The sequence below is a fragment of the Misgurnus anguillicaudatus genome, chromosome 5 (assembly GCF_027580225.2).
Source record: "Misgurnus anguillicaudatus chromosome 5, ASM2758022v2, whole genome shotgun sequence".
Classification (NCBI taxonomy): Eukaryota; Metazoa; Chordata; class Actinopteri; order Cypriniformes; family Cobitidae; genus Misgurnus; species Misgurnus anguillicaudatus.
In genome coordinates, this window is record NC_073341.2 from 38,337,641 (window position 1) to 38,358,962 (window position 21,322).

General features: G+C 36.6%; 1 protein-coding gene and 1 long non-coding RNA gene across 5 annotated transcripts in view; one reads left to right on the forward strand and one right to left on the reverse strand.

Annotated features, from left to right (window-relative positions):
* Positions 1 to 21,322, reverse strand: part of grip2a (glutamate receptor interacting protein 2a) — a 37,954-nt gene that overhangs the window by 12,014 nt on the left and 4,618 nt on the right. For 3 of the 4 annotated variants that reach the window (XM_073868138.1, XM_073868140.1, XM_073868141.1), the window contains exons 2-12: positions 17,432 to 17,506; positions 15,328 to 15,463; positions 9,491 to 9,636; positions 9,081 to 9,167; positions 7,668 to 7,747; positions 7,053 to 7,194; positions 6,371 to 6,518; positions 4,607 to 4,767; positions 2,376 to 2,501; positions 984 to 1,154; positions 576 to 762 (exon numbers count right to left, since the gene is read on the reverse strand). In XM_073868138.1, the coding sequence (XP_073724239.1) occupies positions 576 to 762; positions 984 to 1,154; positions 2,376 to 2,501; positions 4,607 to 4,767; positions 6,371 to 6,518; positions 7,053 to 7,194; positions 7,668 to 7,747; positions 9,081 to 9,167; positions 9,491 to 9,636; positions 15,328 to 15,463; positions 17,432 to 17,506 (1,459 nt within the window). Of the gene's footprint in view, positions 1 to 575; positions 763 to 983; positions 1,155 to 2,375; positions 2,502 to 4,606; positions 4,768 to 6,370; positions 6,519 to 7,052; positions 7,195 to 7,667; positions 7,748 to 9,080; positions 9,168 to 9,490; positions 9,637 to 15,327; positions 15,464 to 17,431; positions 17,507 to 19,784; positions 20,888 to 21,322 lie in introns of those variants that run through there. The other variant, XM_073868139.1, reaches the window with a different exon arrangement.
* On the forward strand, positions 2,369 to 6,727 carry LOC129414363 (uncharacterized). The gene is made up of 2 exons (XR_008634358.2): positions 2,369 to 2,507; positions 6,431 to 6,727. It is a non-coding gene; the product is annotated as an uncharacterized lncRNA (long non-coding RNA).

Here is a 21,322-nt window from a genome sequence, read left to right on the forward strand (position 1 = left end):
TGACTGTTGCGGTAATGAGATTTTTTAGGACTAACTTTTAAAATTATGTTACAGAAAGTGTTAAATGATAAGTAAAAGTTTTTAAATTAATGTTCCCATTTACTCCAGACTTTGTTTTTCAATGTCTGGTGGAAAAAAAAGTAAATTTAAGCAATTTTTACATTTTCATGCTTGACATTTTTAAAACCAAGTTTTCGTGAGAATCACCCACATGCAACTAGGTATCTTGGTAGGCAGAAAATCTCTAAAAACCCTGCCTCTGTTTGTTTTCAAACAAAGTAATTAACAGTGAGCCATCAACTAAACTTAAATCAACATATATCAACATAAACCTTTTTCATAAGCGCCAGTGCTTATGTTTTGATAAACGCTGCAGGTTGCAAACATGTGACTTTTACGTCAGTTGCATGAAGTCGGCGACCCTGAACTAAACTGTCACAGGTGATCTTGGTTTAGTGTCAGACAGGAGCAGACATGTGTGTGTTTTTGTGTGTATGTGTGTACACATCTATCCACAGGCTCTGAATGTACAGGACAATAGTGTCAGCGTGCATCACGTCTCAGTGAATCCGTACCTCTCAGCAGGTGTGTCAGGCTCTATAAAGCGGATACAGGCGGGCGCTGACAGCGGCTCTGTAGCAAACACACCTCCCTGTAACTGAAGCCCGAACCCGATGAGAGGATCTCCTCTGAGAATCACCTCATTGGTCTCTATATGCACAACCTGACCACCAGCACCCACTGTACTCGATGCCAGAGACACTGATATGAGAGAGAGAGCAATGAGATATTTGCAAAACAGTTTAGTTGATCAATATTTATTTTAATAATCTGAATAAACCATTATCATAGTTAAACATCTTAAACGTGAGCCGTCCATGCAACCTGCCCAAATAATAGAGAATGTGCAATCTCAAGTTTGCATTAATCTACTATCTTATAATGCTTACGAGTGGCAAAACACAAATGCATTGTTGACTCACATGAGCTCTTGTGATCTTTTCTCTTGTTTCTCCTCTTTGTGACTGTAGAGCGAGGGCTGGAGGGGTAGGAGGGCAGGGTACTGCTCTGAAACGTGTTGGGGTATGTTGATGGGGTCCCGCTGTTGTAACTGTGAAAGCCAGATGTATTTGTGGAGATACCAGATGTCACCGCTGGAGAAGAAAGAAGACGTAAGACCTACAGACAATTTAACCAACAAACAGTGCCTGACTACTAATGTCTAATCGTATAATATACGCTTGGGTACTAGCCTAGTGTGCAGTACACTGAATACTGTATTTCTTATTTAAAACAGTATGCAAGGACAAATGTTTTACATTGCAATGGTTATGTAGGGATATGAGTGCAGATTAACTGTCCCACGAGTCCCGACTTTTTGCACGAGCCTGCATGTTTTTAACAAATCGATAAAGCATTTGGCAAAATGACAAAGAACGGCAATTTGCAAATGGGTTTTTAAAATTCAATTTAAAAGGGCACTTAAAATGATCAAATGCATTATATTGTTGTATTTAAGTCTTTTAAAACATAATATAAATAAACAGTTTTAATTGGTCCATTTAACTCTTGTGGTCCAGTTTTATGGCAATCCATATTTCCTCTATTATCCACTAGGTGGCGATCTTACACACCTTATAAAACACTTAAGCATCCACTGATCCAAAACCAGTAAAAAGTGTATGTTTTGATCATCGTTCTGAATCTGATCTCTAACAAAAGTCCTTTACAAAAATGCAATTATCTCAGATTTTTGCTTAAAATTTTATATTTTTAAAGAAATCTACCCTATTTAAGAGATGATAAAAAGAGAACAAATGAAGATAGGATGAGGGTTTGTTTTTTCATTTGATATATTTAATGTTTATATATTTAAAGAAGAAATATTTCTGGAAGGTATTCATCTTTTGTGAAAATCATAAAAAATGCTGCCGCTGACTGGCAACTTTTAAAAAAAACATTGGCAGGAAAGAGTTAAAAAGTTATTTGTTTATTAACAATTACTAAATTGATTAACCTTTCCTTCATTTTATCAGCACTCATCTTCCACCATATACGACATCCAGTTATAATCATAAAAATTATTTTTGTTATCCCTCTTTAATCAAAATTTGGATTTAAATGCATTGGAATACATCATTGCATTGTAAAACAAAAATACACATCATTTTTGTTAAATCAACATATATTTTTGTTACTTTAACTAAAAAAAAACAATTTCAACTTGATTTTATAAGTTATGTCAACTTATCATAAGCCAAAACATAAAATAGTAGGTTGCATTGACTTGCAAAATATCTGACTTTTACATCTAACACACATTTATAGACTAATACACACTGTATATTACACACAGACACACAATAGTCACTCACATCGGCAGTGTGATGGCGTCGGGGTGGTGTGACTCCATGCTGAAGGGGATTTTTGGAAGGGTGGAGGAACGCTGACATAGTTCTCACCAGAATCCCACGGACGGTTACTGCTCTTCTGAACACGTACTGCAGGTACCAAACACAAACATAGTAACTAAATTAGTCTTGCTAAAAACAAGCTTATAATCCAGCACTCAGTCTTCATTATTTCAAACAGTATTGAATTTTCATACTGACTGATGATTGAAATTCAAAGACTGAACATTGTTGACGTGCTTCGTTCACTCTTTATACACAATGCACATTTATTGCTTCTCATTCTTACATTTCCTGGCCAGCATTAATAAAGTTGTGAGCAGTGGAGGATACATTTTAAGTCTTTCTTTTAACAAATGTTAGGAAACAAACGCAAAAGATTAGAATCATTGTTTGGAAAGCAGACAAAGACAGATCCTTCTATCACACGGCTCTGATACTAATCAATCTTGATTAAACACACCCGCCGATCATGCTTGTTAGAACAAGCCACACCCATCAGAACAAACCACACCCATCAGAACATGCCACAACTATCAGAACAAGCCACACCCATCAGAACAAACCACACCCATCAGTACAAGTCACATCCATCAGGACATCTAGGATATTTATATATTTTGTATTGCTCCGGTTTCTTTTCTAGTGGCCGACAATGATGGTCTCAAATAATTAAATATTACTTTTACGAAATGACAAAGAAATCTACCAGAAACCCATAAAAAAATTATCTGGCCAAAAATATGTTAAAAGTATGTTTAGGGGCAACAAATTCATTTCTAATTTTACAATCCGTACAGCAAAAACTATATTTTCTTGGCCAAAATATAAAGGTTTGTATAAAATGTATAAAAAAAATAAAATGTATAAGTATTTATAAAATATAAGATTATTTTTTAGTATATTTTTCATAATTAATTTTTATCTTTTCAAACCTGTTATGTTCACAGGTCTGTAACATACAAAACTTTTTTTTCAATGTGACGTGAATATAAATGCTTTAAAATAAATAAATACATTTATTTATTTAACCTCCTAAGACCTAAATTTTTTTGTTGTTTGCACCATAATACTTAATTCTGTGTAACAATTACACTGCTTCATGTTCAATGACAAATATTTGGTTACTATATTTATTGGTTTTTCTCCTAACCCCAAAATAGCTGGAAGAAATCTAAAAAAAGACAAACCAAAGCTCGGGTCTTATATTTCAAAATATACAAAAATTGGTTTAAAATACATCTTTGTAAACATTTTGAAATATATTTCAGTACATATTTTTTTGGCAATTTATAAAATATTATAAAATATATTTAAAATTATATTAGAATTTTTTTTGCCATATGGGAGGGGCTACCTGCTTACATAACATATAAAAAAGCAAGCAGTATTTAGTGTACATTGTGTAGTAAGCATTCTGAACAGGGCCTCGATTTCCATTTCTGCCATTTATAATCCATGTGCATGAAAAATAAACCCATATATGAGATTACACCCAATGCTGCAAGACGATGTACAAATCATTTTACTATTCATATAGCAATGCTGGAAAATCCAATGATACAGTTAGAATATAGATTTCTGGTAACATAATGAAGACTCAGAGCTGGCATACAGAAGAATTGTGTTTGTTTGTGTGTGTGTTTGATCTCAAGTCTGTAGGGTAGAGGAAGTCTTGCCTACAGCACATTGCATATTAAAATGACTCATGATACATGTAATAAAGTGGCCCGAAGCTGATTACTAACAACCAATATAAACCCAACATGGCACACATAAAGGTCAGAGAGATAGAAAGCAAGAGATGACAGAGAGAAAGAGAGGAAGATCTTGCAGCTGTAAATTAACAGATATGAATTGAATTCAAATTGTAAATATGGAGTAGAAACAAAAACAGGATCAAGAAATCATATATTGGATATACGGTAATGCACATCTATCTCATGAAAAACTTTATGTACCACTGTATCGCATACTGTCCAGAATACACAGAAAAAAGTGCATTAATCCATAAAATGTTAAGATAATATTTAATAAATGTATTTTTTTTTAATATTTTAAAGGTAAATGTAAGATAAATGTTTCAAAAAGTAGGATGCTACATTGCTGTCATTAGTGTACAGACAATATTTGTGGGTATTATCTGTTACTGTACTTCTGCATGTATGGATGTAACAGACAATGTGTGCACAGACCTGTATCATGCACAGGTATGATGTGTTGAGAGGGCAAAATTTCTAGTTTGGTGAGGTCAGAAGAGCTTGACAGGAGTTGTTGTGCCTCCATCAGTGAGCAGTGCTCTGTACTCATGCCATCTATGGCCAGCAGAATATCACCGACATGCAAAGCACCACACCTGAGAGAGAGCGACAGGTGACAGACAGAAAGAGAACAGAGAAGAGAAAAAGATATATCATGTGATAACAAAAGTGAGAAAGTCGTGTATAAGGAGCAAAGCGAGAAACCGTCTGTGAGTCAACAGATGGGAAGGTGTGATAAGAAAAATCTGAGGCGTTAAAGACATAGCAAGAGACAGCTAAACGTACTGTTCATTTTTACTGTAAAGGCCAACAGACAGAAAACAGGGCGGCTAGTGACCCCAATATATAGTGGGGTTCAAAATTTCATGTGAATGCATGATTCTGATTCCTTACATAACCATCGATTAACTGTAGTAATCATAGTTTTTGGGTTTTAAATGTAGCAAAACCATGGCTAATTGTCAAGATTAGCTGCGTTTCCATCAAAGATTTGCGGAAAACTTTAGCGTTACTTTCTGAATGTCGACAAAAAACTATTGCGAAATGACGACACTTCCATTAATTGGTGTTATGCAACTAAAACATAATTTTGATGTCTCGCAATAAATCATTCCAAACACCATGCCGTCAGATTTGTTTGACTTCATACGGTGCCGCACAAACCGACATGCAGATGACATCAAAATTGTGGTATCTACCACACCTCCTCTGGCCCTTTCCTAAATGGCACACTCCCGCCTTGTGGTCCTCCTCAGAGTCCACACTTTGATGACATTATGTATTGCAGACTTTAGGGACCCCTGATGCCAGTCCACGTGGGTGCACCGGAGTCATATTTTGGGACAGACTTGACCTTCACGCCAGAAATAGAAGTTGCCCGTCAGTGTGAACTCCTCCCTTCTGTCGTCTGATTGGTCTGATTGCTCTTTCGCAAGGACTTCTGGTTTGGTAAAGTGTGTGAAGCCTGCTGCAGTGCGGGCTTCGCCGAAGACAGCATCAAGGGGGCGCTGATGAGCACACTTCCACGTGTAAAAATATGGGACACACTACAGACTCGTAGACTAAGCGAGCCCACGCAATTTAAGGCCATGAGGCCATTTGGGACAGGACCCCTGTCTTGTCTTTCAATCAAACATACTGTGGCAAATTTAAAGAATGATCATGAGACTTTTACGTACGTCAGGTGACCTGTAAATGCGAAGAAAAAAAAACTTTTCCATTGCAGTTTCGCAAGATATTCCTTGTTCGAAGTCTTTAAAAAACCACCTCATCCAAATCCCCCTTCTTTTGCGATTTGCAATTGGATGCATTTTTTTATTTGCTAATTCAATTTGCGCAATTTAAAGGGGAACGCAGATATTGTTTCATCTTGTGTTTAATAAATGCAAGGAAATACTTTTTTGACACAAAACCTCTGTAGCTGTCAGTATATTTTGGAACTGATGCAATAACCACCAGTCCAATATAATTTAACACATTTTTTACTCATTTGAATCAATTTGATTTGTTGTATTAGCTAGAGAAATATGATTTTAAAATAAATAGGAAATATGAATTTAGGGCAACACTATTTTCAGTGTTACAGTTGTAGGGTTGTGTTTGTGCTGGTCATCAAGTCCAGTATGGTTGTGTTTCGATGTCTGTTTGTTCATGCATGTATAATCGTTGTTTTGCACTGCAGGTATTTGTCCTCCTCACCTGTCTGCAATACTAGCAGGTTTGATTTTCTGGATGGTGATGACCTGTTTGTTCCTGTAGGTGGAGATAGTGAGACTGAGTCCCAGTACTGAACCTGTGGAGCGAGAGATCTCCACCTGCAACGGCCCTGAAGACTTCTGTACTGAATCTGACATCAGGCCGAAACCACATACAGAAGCAAAGGAAAAGAAATGCACAGGCAAAGAAAACAAAATATGGATTAGAATAATTATTATATCATAAAAACAAGAGCAGAAAATTGATTTAGGGTTCTCACTTTTGTCTCTACATACTAAAAAGAGAACTGCATTGACCTACAGCATGAAAGCAGACCTATACAATAAATATGGAATACTTTTATTTTTTTTTAGTATATTTTTACTTTTATAAACATTTTATTTGACATGCTTTATGTTTTAAATCTTTGCCCAGTTTGAGTCAAGACTTGAAATAATAACAGTAGACAGAAGTGAGATTATAAAAGGATTTTCCCAGAGGAGTCCATTAAATCTCATTGCTGTCTAGGTGAAACAAATAAGATATAATAGAGATCTCATGGCAATTCGTCTTTCCTATGGGATCCTAGCAGGCAAGCAATACGTTTCTTCTCTAATTAAGGCCTCGTGAGAGTCTCTGTGCATACAAGCATGTTGTGTTTGCATGCACGTGCGCGTCTGCTCACCCATGACGGCGATGTCGTACTCGATGAGGAAGAAAGCCTCGTGGCTGCTCTGCATGATCAGGGTCAAAGCGTCAGCATGTTTCTGTCGGTTCAGAGCAACTCCGTTCACACTCAACACACGGTCGCCTGGTCGCAGGGTTCCCTCCCTGACAGACAGACAGACAGGTTGAGAGACATTAACAGGAAAAGACGGTGAATGGATTAATTCTGCACAAATGCTGTAAATAAAAGCGCCACCAAGTCATGTTGCATTACTATGCAAATATGCATAAAACAGTTTTTTGAAAAGTGTACCTGGACGCGGCATACGTGTATACTACAGTGAGCCTGTCCCCAAAATCTGAAATCTCACATCATATTTGTGTGCACCTTTCCGGCTCTATCCTACATACACTTCTAATGTCATCAGACTATGCTAAAGTAAGCATGTGTGCCTCCAAAACTACAAACACACACAAAACCACTTTATATCATATAAATAACAACACAAAACTGCATTGTATCAAAGTATAAACAAAAGCATAATTTTTTTTTTTTTCATCAATCTGCATGACATGACTGTCTGGATAAATGTTGTGCAATGTGCACACAAACACAAACGTACTGAGTCATAGTCTCCCTGTCCGCTGGTCCTCCAGGCCTGACGTAGGTCACCACTAAAGGTCGAGCCTTATGCCAGTCCTCATGGAAACCTCCTAAAAACAAGTAAAACACACCTGACATGCACACCTGATCCCCTTAGTTGTAACACACAACTCAACACACATTTACATACATACACGTTACACCACATCCCTTGAGAGGAACATCACAGACAACACAATGGTGATGTTGAATTTTTGATTAATAAATACTTTTAAAACCATTTTCAGAGATTTTTTAATGCAGTATTTTGGTTTCAAGACTAAATTGACTCTTTGGGGCATTCAAGCTATATCGGAAGAATCTTATTTATGAGATGAACACCACCACGAGAGGAAAACTCGAGATTTATGAGTGGTCAGGCTGTTAAATTTCCACCAAAATAAGTTGTCTGCACAGACAAAATGATAGCATTGCAATGTAACATTAATATGTAACATTACCTTGTACTGTGGCTTCAAAAATTTATTAAAAACATAAAAGCAAACCACCCTTTGTGCATTCTTTGCTCTTCATTCTTGCCAAATCTTGAATTTTTGTGCAATTCATCAAAAGAAGGTACAACGGCATCTTGCACAGACGAAAGTGACAAACGCACCTGACTTTGAAATAAACACGATTGACCGGCTTGTAAATACAAACAACCAAGGACGACTTGAACACAACATGTAAACAGCTTATGTGGCATGCTGTCTCTCACAAAGAACACAAAATTTTCATAGTCTCTTAAAATTGACTGTGTATGTGTTACTGTGTTTTGGTTTGGTTTTACAAACTAAGGAGAGTGTCAAAATTATTGACCAATCTTTAGTATGTCACAGATCTTTAGTATGTTATTGTTAATAGATCTTAACAGTAATATCATTTCATTTAATTCAAATTTATTTCTTTAATGCTTTTTACATTTTTGCCTGGTATTATTTTCATTTTTTTCATAAGATTGGGATACTAACCATGTTTGTAGTTTTATAATCAAACCATTATGTTCAAATTGCTATTAAGAAATTTAAGTTTTTAGATTTCACATGGGGTCCTCCAGAAAGTCCAAGGGGTCCCCAAAAATTTCATAGGAAAAAGACAAAGTAATTAATTTGTAAAAGTGTACTATCTGACATTTATTATTTATGTAGCCAAACAATGTGTAATTGTTTCTTCATGCAAAAAATAAAATTATTATTATTATATAAAATGTCTGTATAAATGGATATATATTTTTAGGAAAGTGGTCCCTCGCAAAGAGTTCATCATATTTGGGGGTCCTTGCCATCATTGTCAACTTGATATGATGAAAATATGATAAAATACGTCAAGTTTGAAATCTCCTGGTTTAGGGGATCCTGTCTTTCAAATCTCAGTTTTAAGGTCTTTAGTTTGATGATTCATTACCTCTCAGAACGAAACCAAAGCTGTTGCCCTCTTTCTCCACGCGCACTTCGATCGTTTTTGAGATGACACTGCATGGATTGCTGGGAGCTAAACACACAAAGAAGAGTCGGTGTTATTCCCACAGCATGAATCAACAGACTAAAACCAAAACATATGTACTTAACAAACATGTTCATATCACATAAACATCACATAACGGGTAGATTTAATACACATTACACACCTGTTTAAAAGAGCAGCATCACTAGTCACCAACCCATACCATAGTAAACTACACCAACATGCTTTATTAACTTGACCAGCATAAACAAACACTGACATTTATTCTGGTCTTTGCAGCAGGGTGATAAATAAAATAAGATTATGGATGGAGATGAAGGTGAATATAGATGCAGAGTTTGTATTCGTACCAAATGGAGGAAGCTCGTACTCCACCTCCAGCACCACGCGCTCACCGATGTTCTTCAGCATGCTGATAATCTCATCATGTCTCAGTTTGGACAGGTTTATCCCATTGACTGATTTTATGTAGTCACCAACATTGAGCTGGTCACTCCTGAAACACATACATGAATATAAAAAAGATATATAAAAACTAAATGTATCTCTTACGCAATATCAAAATGTAATATCATATTTGTGGTGATAAAAGAATATATAATATTTATAGCAGGTTTCTGACCCATACTAAAAATACAGTTTGTATATGTGTACTGTATGCATCCACATACAGTAAATATAGCTACAGCTGTGTATTATTAAGATTCTGTGACCATGTTTCATACACAGAGCACATGACATGTCAACATGACATTGTGAGAATATCTGCTGTAAAAAAGATGTGGTGGCTTGATGTGGAAGTGGTTGTGCTGCAGATACCTGGTTTGTGTGTGTGCGTGTGTGCATGCGTGTGTTTGATGAAAACAGAAATGACTCCTCGTGTAGTGTTTGTAGAAGCTAATTTAAGCTGCTGCTGTCATCCAGCAGTCGGATTTTGCCTGTAAGCACCGTGTTAACATATACAGCGAACACCACACACTCAATACCAACACAATAACAAGACACTAAACTTGTTAATTTACACACGAGGGCATAACTTAAGGCAAAATGAAAATATTCACACTGTGAATCACATTGTGAGGTCGCACATTTGTGGGTTTGTTTAAAGAGCACCTATCGTCTGATTCACGTTTTTACATTTCCTTTGGTATGTAAGTGTGTATTAGTACATGTTATGAAATGCAAAAGGTACAAACCCCAAAGTAAACAATGATGCGATTATGAGTTTCTTGTAGGGATCGGCACGAGTACTAGATGGCTCGAGTACTCGAACGTGGCATCGATGATCGATCACGAAAACGATGATCATGTGGGTTTATTTATTTATTTATTGTGGATATGGCGGCATTTGGATGTCTGGTTAGCGTTACAAGCGCATGTGGAAGTAAAGACTGGGTCTGGAGATGCGTGTTTGACGTCGTGTCGAGCTTCGCATACCGACGTATGACATCAGTAACATTGTTCTGTCATAGTTTCTTCAAATTAAGTTTTATTTGAGTGTTTTTAATAAAAATATTTTCATTTTCACCATGAGGTGTACGCCCCGCCCCTTTGATTGACCCGCCCCCAGTTAATCGAGTACTCGTTCTTCAGACCTATGGATTAATCGAAATGAAAAAATGACATAAATGCACATCCCTAGTTTCTTGGACTTCAAAATACACACGGATTGTAGGCAACAGTTTTTCTTCCTGGGATTGGGGATGTAGACAAAACAGACATTATCCTAATTCATCCCACTTAGGACTCACAACCTGTAAGTTAACTCCTGTCAGCATTGTATTGTGAGCGAATCTTTCAAACATGGTAAGTAGCGTCACATTTCCGGCTGACGTCAGAGGTATTCAGACCAATCACAACGTACAGATTAGCTGGCTAATCAGGGACACAGAGCTTTTCAAATCGATGAGTTTTGTACAAAATCAATGCTTTTGAGGAAAGCAGGATATCTGGAGCTACAAAAATGTACGTTATGTGGAAAATAATGTGTTTTTTAACCATAAACCACGCGAACATATTGTATTATACCAAAATATGAATCCACTTGAAAACATAGAACTCTATATAAACTTAATCAAATCTAAACTGTTACCTCGTAAACATGTCTAATACTTTTCAACAAATATTTTCGGAGTTTCTAGACTTCCTAGAGTTTTAAGTCGTAAAGTAAGATTAATATGTTAGGAAATTAAGCGCATGGCTCGGTTGGCTACAGTTTAATGATCGAGCGCTCCCGAGCTCACATTTTTCTCATGTAAATTTGTGGTGAAAAATGGAAATGCAGCGAGCCCTAATAGAGAGCCATATGGGCAGATTTGACGTTACGTGAACGTAGACAATACTTTTATCATTACCCATAAGCAAAGTGCATATTAGTCGGCGATGACAACGTTAGTGCGGCTAATTCTTATAGTTGTCTCTTAGCTTGGCTGTCTGGTTGTAGTAAACGGAATAAAGTGTTTTTATTCCCATGCTTGGCACTTATCTGAAAAAGCTAAAACCAAATTAATTAGCACCTAAATTTATAGTCAGGAGCCGCTACTGGTTATTAGGTAGGATTCTCAACCCATACTTTTGAACAGGACTTGTTTTTATCCATTTGGGATAGGTCTGTTATTGGTGGTTTTGATAAGAAGAGTATCAGGATAATATGATTTAATTAACCTGTCCACAAAATAATGTTTGTATTTCAGGCCGCACTAACATGAACATCCTTTCTGCAGATGCCTACAGGACCATTCAACTATAATATCACTCATCTGTGTGTGTGCACGTGTGTGTGGTAGAGAGAGAGAGAGAGAGAGAGAGAGAGAGAGAGAGAGAGAGAGAGAGAGAAAAAGAGAGACTATAAGAAGTTGATGTGCTTCCTGAGGTGTCGTACATAAACAATCTGAACAACGAGATTCCCCTAACACTACACACCAGGGCTTTCACAATTATTAAATAATCATCTGATCGAGGTTATTTGACCTAACCGCAGTTATTTCAGAAAACCACAATTGCTGTGCACCTTGAGAAGACACAAATGGGATTGTAGTATCTGCAGCAGCTATACATCCAGCATCACTTCATATTTTAGGTTTAGTTAAGGTGCTCAGTTAAGTCTTTTCTGTTATTGTCACTTTATAGTGATTGTTAATTTTCACATTTCAAGATAAAATGTATTTTTGGAATAAACTACTTTTAAAAAAGCTGTATGTAGACTGTACGCAATAAAAAAATACTTTAACATATATGTAGATATTTAGGAAAGATGCTAAGATCAGGTATATGTTTCTCTGAAAAAAAATGCTGAAGGCAGTTATTCTCTTTATAAAATGGACCCAGGGCCGGCCCGAGGCATAAGCGAACTAAGCAGCCGCTTGGGGCCCTGTGGCCACCACGGGGCCCTCAATCGTTTTTTTTACAATAAAATAACTTAAACAACTAATATAAATGAATGAAGAATGAATACAAATGAATAAATGAATAATTCAAGACAAAATAATCTGGTTTGCAGACAACTAGATAGCGTTAAAGACTCATGCGCAATATAGGCACCTAGCGTGCATTGACAATTCGCGCCGGTGTGCAAGTGCGCGTAACTGTAATAAATGATAAGCCATGTCACAGAAAAGTATGTATCCCTCTGTTGCCGAAAAGAGAAAGAAGAAAAGGACATTGCGGATTAATATGCAAATTTAAATAGGGAAAGTTTATCATTTCACGTGTTTAAAGGGCTTGCAAATGTTAACATTTCAAGTGATTTTAAACCATTTAACCCGCAAAAAGACGCCAAAGTAAGAAGCTTTCTGGACACACATGCGTTTGTATGTTATGATTCATTTAGTTTGATTTCTGTACCTAATGCAAATTTTAGCCCTTACTTAATGTGCAACTTTGTTCTTTTAATAAATGTTTGTAATTTCTTAATTTTTTAATAAAAAAAATGGTGATGGGGGCCCCCAAACAAATTCTGCTTAGGGCCCCTAAGATGCTCGGGCCGGCACTGAATGGACCTCAGAATGTCTGTTTTTGTTTTGTGATCCTGCCCACTGCTAATTTACCCAATAGTGTATTGCGACAGCTTGGTTGCCAGTAAAATGATGATTGTTTCGCTAGATAAGACCTCTATGCCTTGGTTGGGATAATTTAGAGCCCTTTGAAGCTGCATTAAAACTGCTGCAAATTCCACTATATAGAGAAAAATCTGAGAATGTTTTTCTTAAAAAACGTAATTTCTTTTTGACTAAACAAAGAGAGACATAAACATCTTGGATGACATGGGGGTACGTAAATGATCAGCATTTTTTAAGAAAGCAGAGTAATCTTTTAACAAAACTATGAGCAAAATGATTTTGATAAACCCATTGCAAGGGTTTATGATAAAAAAATGCTTACGTTTGCTAGATACTCGCTTAATTTCATGTTTAATCAGAGTTTACTGTTAAAGGGACAATAAGTAGGATTTACCCCATCTAGTGGTGAAATTGTATTTTGCATTCAAACGAATAGTGCTCTCTAGCGCCTCGCTTATCCAAATGCGCGTTGCAACTACGGTAGCCGTTATGTAATCACTAATCTCCTTGTCCGTTTCAGCTGGTTCACGTGTTCTGAATGAAAACGCGTTGCGGTAGGCTAGTGCTTTTTGTCCTCTCTGCTATTATAGTTTATTAATACGGCGGAGCGACATGGAGGCCTTCTTGGACTAGTTACCCGTTCAATGTAAGTAAAGAGAAGAAATTCTAAGCTTACAAAGAAAAGTCAGATCACTGGCAGAGGTCATTTGACACCAACAAGGACATATTTATGAATAAAGACATTGATTTTGATTAATAAAACACTTAAAGGTGCCGTGTGTAAATTTTAGTGGTATCTAGTGGTGAGGTTGTGAATTGCAACCAACGGCTCCGTTCACTGCTCACCCCTCGCTTTTGAAACGCATAGAGAAGCTATAGACACCACTGGACAAACAAGTCATCTTTGGAGACAACTTAGTAAAAAAAGTTTGTCCATTAAGGGCTTCTGTAGAAACATTGTGGCACAAAATGGCGACTTTCATGTTAGGTGACCCTCAATATGTAGATAAAAACGTCTCATTCTGTGGTAATAAAAACATAACGATTCATTATGAAAGGTCTTTATACACCCCTGATAATATAGTTTTGTATATTATTTTGCATTTCTGTCAAGGGATCCTTCTAAAAATTACACACTGCACCTTTAAAACCCTACTTACTGTCCCTTTAAATAAGTGTCTTGCGAGACGTAACCCTTTTGACACGTAAGCAGCAGGCACTTATTTTGACAAAACATGTGATGCACATGGGTTCACATGATGCACCGAACACATATTTTGACTTGGCGAGCCACACACAACACATATGAACACATATTTTGTTTTGTGAGGAGGCACCGGCCGCCACTGTTACATGTTACAACATGTTTTTGAGCTACCAATCTTATCATCATTGATTACACAAAAAAAAAGAAATATTAAAAGATATCTTTAGACTCAAACAGCTTAAAAGGTTCTTCATAATGATGCCATTGAATAACCATTGTTGGTTCCTCAAAGAACCATTCAGTCACAAGTTCTTATAAGAACCTTTCATACCTTTTTATAATTTAAAGACACTTTGTTACTACAAAAGATGTTAATGGTTATTTATTTTTGGAACCATTCAACAAAAAACGGCATCATGAAGCACCATTATTTTTTATGGGGTGGTTTCCTGGACAGGGATTAGACTAGTCCTAGACTAAAATAAATGTAAGAGCTGTCTAAACTGAAAACAATTTGCACTGACATATCTTAAAATACATCAGTGCCCTTTGTTTTGCCTCAAAATGCACGCCAGTAATGTTTTTAGTAAGGCATGTTTTTTAAAACTAGTTATATTTCCTAATCAAACTAAGGCCTAGTCCTGGTTTAAGATAATCCCTGTCTGGGAAACCACCCAGAAGAGTATAATCTCTGTTTCTTGGCCAAAATCTGCTATCAAAAGTTATTATATTTATTCAGTGTGAATGTCTCTCAACAAATTCTTCCCTGTCCAAATAAACTGAGCTACTCATCTCCACATTTTATTTTATTCCTTTTATAAAAGCTTATTTTAGGAAATTGCGAACGAAACCGTGAGCATCCTCTGAGGAATAAAAATGTCTTTCCAGTCAACAGATCATGTCAAACATGACTGTATCTCACCGGGCTGCAAGACCTCCAGGTCTCAGGTTTGACACTCTTGGCTTGCCGTCCTTGTCACATCCTCCAGAGATGGTGAGGCCGAGACTACTGCCCTCTTTTTTAATCAGTTCCACAGTCGTCACACCTCTCTGCTCGTCTAAGTACACAAAATGCACACAAAAAGCATCAGCACATTGACTCTGCAGCAGCTATTTCAATCGTGTGCATCTGTCTTGCATTTTCTATAAAGCAAATGGTAGTACAATAGCAGACTGTTTTGTGGTGTTTTTAAGATACATTATGGGAGTCACAATATGTCCATTTAATGCTCAAATGTGATGTACTGTAATTGTCATTTTTCTAATGCTGCCTAATGATTAGTCACGAATATTGGTTTGCAGAATAAAAGTTTTTGTTTACATAATTATTATACACAGTACATCAACAAATATTATGTATATATATAAATAAAAACACATGTAAGTATCATTTAAAAGAAACAATATATTGATTTAATACATATTTTTATTTATATATGATATACAAATGTTTCTACACATGCAAATATTTCTTAAATATATACATGCATGTGTGTGCATTTATATTCATAATTATTATACACATTACACACACATTTAATATGTGAACAGAAACTTTTATTCTGCAAATGATTAGTCGTGACTAATCGTTAGGCAGCTCTAAAAAAAATTTAATTACCACAATTACTTACCTGTGCAAATAATTTTTACAAAAAATATGTGTTTATTTTTACTTGTAATAATAAAGACCACATTACATTAAATTCACATGTACAAAGTAAACCATACCATAATAATTTTAACAGAATGAAAACAAATGTGTTTTTGTTTTAAAGGTGCCATAGAATGTAAAACTGTATTTACCTAGACATAGATGAACAATAAGAGTTCTGTACATGGTAATGACATATCGTGAGACAATTGTTTCCTCCTTTTTATGTAAACTTTGTGCATGCAAAAGACCGACGGAAAACAGACCAATCTCAACATAACACCAACTTTGACGTTACAGTCGAGATGTACACCCCCAACAATAAATTACACATTAAATGAATTACAATGTTGTTACAATGCTAAAAACTGTGACTGCTCAGTTAGCGCTACATGCTAGTTAATGCTATATGCCAGCGTTTAGCCTGAAGTTCTACTATTGAGGTTACAGTTACGTTTTGCAGGTCCAACTTACCACTCAGAAATGTCTAATTTCCAATCTCCGAAAATTGTTTATTCGTCAAAATCTGTATCTTTGTCTGATACAGACTCAAAAATAATGCCTGTTTGCACACACAAAGAACTGAGAGGAGCTGCTCTGAGAAACAGCCAATCAGAGCAGAGCTCAACATTATTATTCATGACCCTTCCAAATAAGGTAATAATAGACCATTTCATTCTAAAGGTAAAACTTAGGGTTGCAAATGGACATTTAAAAAAAATATTTTTGCACTTAATAAAGCCACATACCTGTAGATATCAGAGAACAATTTAACAGATTATTTCAATGCATTGCACCTTTAATAATATAAAACGTTTGAAACAAGCAGCTGTAATTCTCTCTATAGCGTTTGATAGTGAATGCATGAGTTGTAAATCGGTTGAGACTAATGATCTAACATGCTTCTTCACGAGCCCAATGGGTAAAATAAAAAGAGAGCGAGCAATTGAAGGAGTATAGCAGCCGTCTGAGGAAATCAAATATCAGCATTATCACAGATGAACACTCACTTCACCTTCAGCTACAAGACTCAGCTGATGCACACAGAACCTTTAAAGAGACAGATCACCCAAAATAAAAATTTGTCATTCCTAACCGCCTGGTATGGGATTTCTTTACCTATTCAACATTAACCGTTATTTCATATAATGAAAGTAAATAGAAAGTGGGGGCTTTAACCCCTTCAAAATATAAGTACATGCATTTTGTTTATTCATGTCTCTTCTTTGAACCTTTTGTGAAAGCAATAAAGGTTAAGCATTTTCTTTTTTTTTGTGAACTATACCTTCATGACACATCTGATGGAAGACAGGTACAGTAATGTCATGCAAACCATGAACATCAGAAGATGCATGCAGGTTTTTAACCAACCTACCTGCAAGACTGCTTCTCTTACTGACGCCGTCACTCGCAGTCGCGTCTTTATTTGCCTTCGTGTACGGGCCATCATCTGAAACAGATAAGAAGTAATGAAATTGATTAACTTTTATACAGCTCATACCATGATGAATTTTTACTGCGTAACCCCATCAAACAGGACTGATCGTATCTGATGACATTTGGCTTGCAAATGCTGTTTCAAGTTGACTGGACAGGCAACCTGGAGCAACACAATGCTAACAGCTCGAGGCTCTGTACCCCTCTTGGTGGGTTTTAACCTTATAACCTTCAAGCACACTTTGGCTTTTAATCCACAAGGCTACACAAACCTTGCGTGTCTGATAATATATGTCTGAATTGTTTGTTCTTCTGGTTGCTTCCAATGTACCAGTTATATTACTTTAAATGGGACATATCATGAAAATCTGACTCTTTCCATGTTTAAGTGTTATAATTGGGTCCCCAGTGCTTCTATCACCATAGAAAATGTGAAAAAGATCAACGCAATAACTTAGTTCTGGTGAACCATTCTCTACAAGCATGTGAAAAAATAGGTCAATGAAATGTGGCTCCCCTTGTGATGTCAGAAGGGGATAATATACCACCCCTTAATCTGCACTATCCATGGCACTGCCATTTATTGCAGAGATCAACTCATATGCATTTTAAAGGACAAACCCAAAACCGGCACATTTTTGTTCACACCTACAAAGTGGCAATTTTAACATGCTATAATAAATTATCTAGATGGTATTTTGAGCTAAAACTTCACATACATACTCTGGGAACACCAAAGATTTATTTTACATCTGATAAAAGTCTTGTAAAATGTCACCTTTAACTTTATGAAATAAAAGGTTATATATTTAACATTTTAACTCTTTCATCTCCATGCACTCTGTTTACAATGGTGGTATTAGAAATTGTTTAAAGTACACAAAAAAATTTCAGTATATATAATTAAATTCAGATTCATTATAAATACAACTGATAGTAAAAATTACATCAATAACAGAGGACAAAGTAGGAATAAACCTATTCAAATTCACCTATATAGCCCATGATGCTCTGTGGACATTGTGAGAGATTGATCCTTCCACGAATCCTGATAAAGACACAATGTCTTTTTATGTTTTCTCTGTTTATGTTAGTAATGGTGCTGTATATCTACCGCTCAACAAATACATTAAGGTCAACATATCCCAGTGTTGTAGTTCCTCTTGAGTGTTAACAAGCCATAAAACTACATTTGTTCAGCGAAGATGGTTCAGCTGTCCTATAGGCCAGTTGTTCCCAACCTGAGGTCCAATGAAGTGCTGCTTAATGCCCAAGACCTTGCAAAATTCAACACTGCAGTAGTTGAAACAAAACATGTACCATAATGATCAAACTAGACATTTGTTATATAGTACAGTGGTTCTCAAACTGGGGGCCGCGAGATGGTGCCAGGGGGGCCCCAGTTTATAAAATACATTAATTTTTCATAAATTCTGTGTAATTAAACCTAAAAAAAATATAAGGCTACTTACCAACAGCACTACTTTGTGTAATATGTTTTGTCTAATTAAAATGTTATGTTTTAGAACAAAATTGTCATAAATTGTCTTTGGGGGGGCCGCGACGAAATGCACGTTACACAAGGGGGGCCGCACGCTGAAAAAGTTTGAGAACCACTGATATAGTAAATGTTGAAAGTAGCAGACAGAGCACTCTCTTTCTCTCTCTGAAACTCACAATGAAGAACAAAGTTGAGTAAAAATTATGGGCCACGATGACTAATTTCCAAGTCTATTAAAACTCAAAGTAATTTGGAGCAAAGCACTCCAGCGGCCCTGCTTGTGTTGACACCAATCCTGATGTAGGTTAAACGGATGATGGTCTAACAATGCAAATGGAAGCTCGGGGTCTATTTTCAGAGATTTTATTTATAGGGCCGCAGTGGCCCCAGTTGTCAGACGTACTGGGCTTTAAACGCTAAATGGGCTTTTACATTGACATAAAACTGCAGATTCTTTGGGGTAAGTTACAATATTAATGTTTTATTTTAAGATAAAAAGCATCTTAAAATTGTCAGGAGGGATGCAAACACTAAATGCATGCTGTGTATTAGACAAAGCAAATACCTACCTTAATATACACCATCTAAAGTGTACCACGGTAAAACCATGTTGTTCTGAACGTGTACCATGGTAGTGCTAAGGGCCCTGCTTATTTCAAATTACTATGTTTGTAACAAATACAGTACTATTATATAAATTTGCTCTTGGCACTACCATGGTACACATATTGTTGAATCTATGCAAAGATGAATAAACAAATGAATGTGAAAAATAAACAACATGACTCACCACTGTTGTTGCGACCCTCTCTCCTCAAGCCACACAGCATCATGGGAATGTCACGAATCCATTCTGCCACACGCTAGTTTGGGAACAGACTAAAACTGACAAAACCGTGTGACTATGCTAAAGCACCTGACTGGAAATTAACATATTCATCTATTCATGTATGTAACTTGAGGTAGAGTCCCTTGGAGATTTTTCCCTTAAGGAAAATTGTGGAAAAATCTTCTTTAAATGGAATGAAATGATGGTCCAGCAAAAGAAAAGCAAAATAAGTGCATCCATTCGCTTTAGAAGAATTAGAGATTCCAACTCGGACACTTTGAGCTATTGCTTTTCCTATTAGTAGTTCAATACCTAAATCCACATCATACAGAATTCCAAAATTTCCAAGTTCTTACAAATGAACAGATTCCCTACTGCAGGGTTAAATTGAATGCCTGAATTACTGTCGGTTTGTGTATGTGTGTTGCATAGACAGAATTGGATTTTTCCTGAGATATTCCAGTGTCACTCCAATCTCCCGTTTCCAATTAACACAACGTGGTCCTCTCTTCCTTCAGATGTCAATCCACACATGCAACTAGTCTCCATTGAACAAATGTCCTCGGTCACTCGGAGCTTCAGTCCATAAGAAGCAGCAGATGGTAGTTTATCCAGCTATGACAGCACTGCAGTGTGGGAATGTAGCCGAACGCTTCAGTGCTTTAACAGAGATCCGCCCCAGACAGCAAAGCCACACATGAGACTCACATTTCTTCTCTCCTCCCTCCTTTCTTTCACTCACTACTAGCTGCTGTTCCTTCATCCACTGGCCTGTTTATCATCTGCCTTCACACACACACACGGTCATACACTTGGTGTCGGAGAGTATCTTCTTACCGGCAAGCTGATGTGAACACAAACCTCCCCAGATACACACGAGCAAACCCTCTCACGATACTGTCTCAACCCCACGTGCCTCATGCTCATTTCTAACACACATACACGCCCCGTTTCTCTGCTCTTCAGCTGAGCATCTTGCTTTATTTATTTATTTATTCTTAACACCTTTCCAGCATCTATGGCTATATTCATGGCGAGAAGCGGTTAATCTATAAAATGTTTTTTAAAATGTTAATCTATCAGATGCTTTGTCCAAAGACTTTAATTTACAGAGCATTCTATCTTTAATTTATCCTTACAAAATGGTAAAAAAAAATGGTCTTTTACTGTCACTGGGGTGATACCCTTTTAAAAAGTAAACCTTTGAACCTAAATGGTTCATTTTAGTACCTCCTACACTCTAAAAATGGCTGGGTTATTTTTGACCCATAATGGGTAAATATTGTACAGAACACGTGCTGGGTTAAAAATGTACCCATGCTGGGTTAAAAATGACCCAATGTTGGGTTGTTGTTATGCAACCATGGGGTATAATAACCCAGCATTTGGGTTAAAATAGCCCAGCATTGGGTCGTTTTTGGCCCAGCATGTGTTCTGTCCAATATTTTTTCCCGGCATGGGTCAAAAATGGCCCAGCCATTTTTAGAGTGTATTGGTAC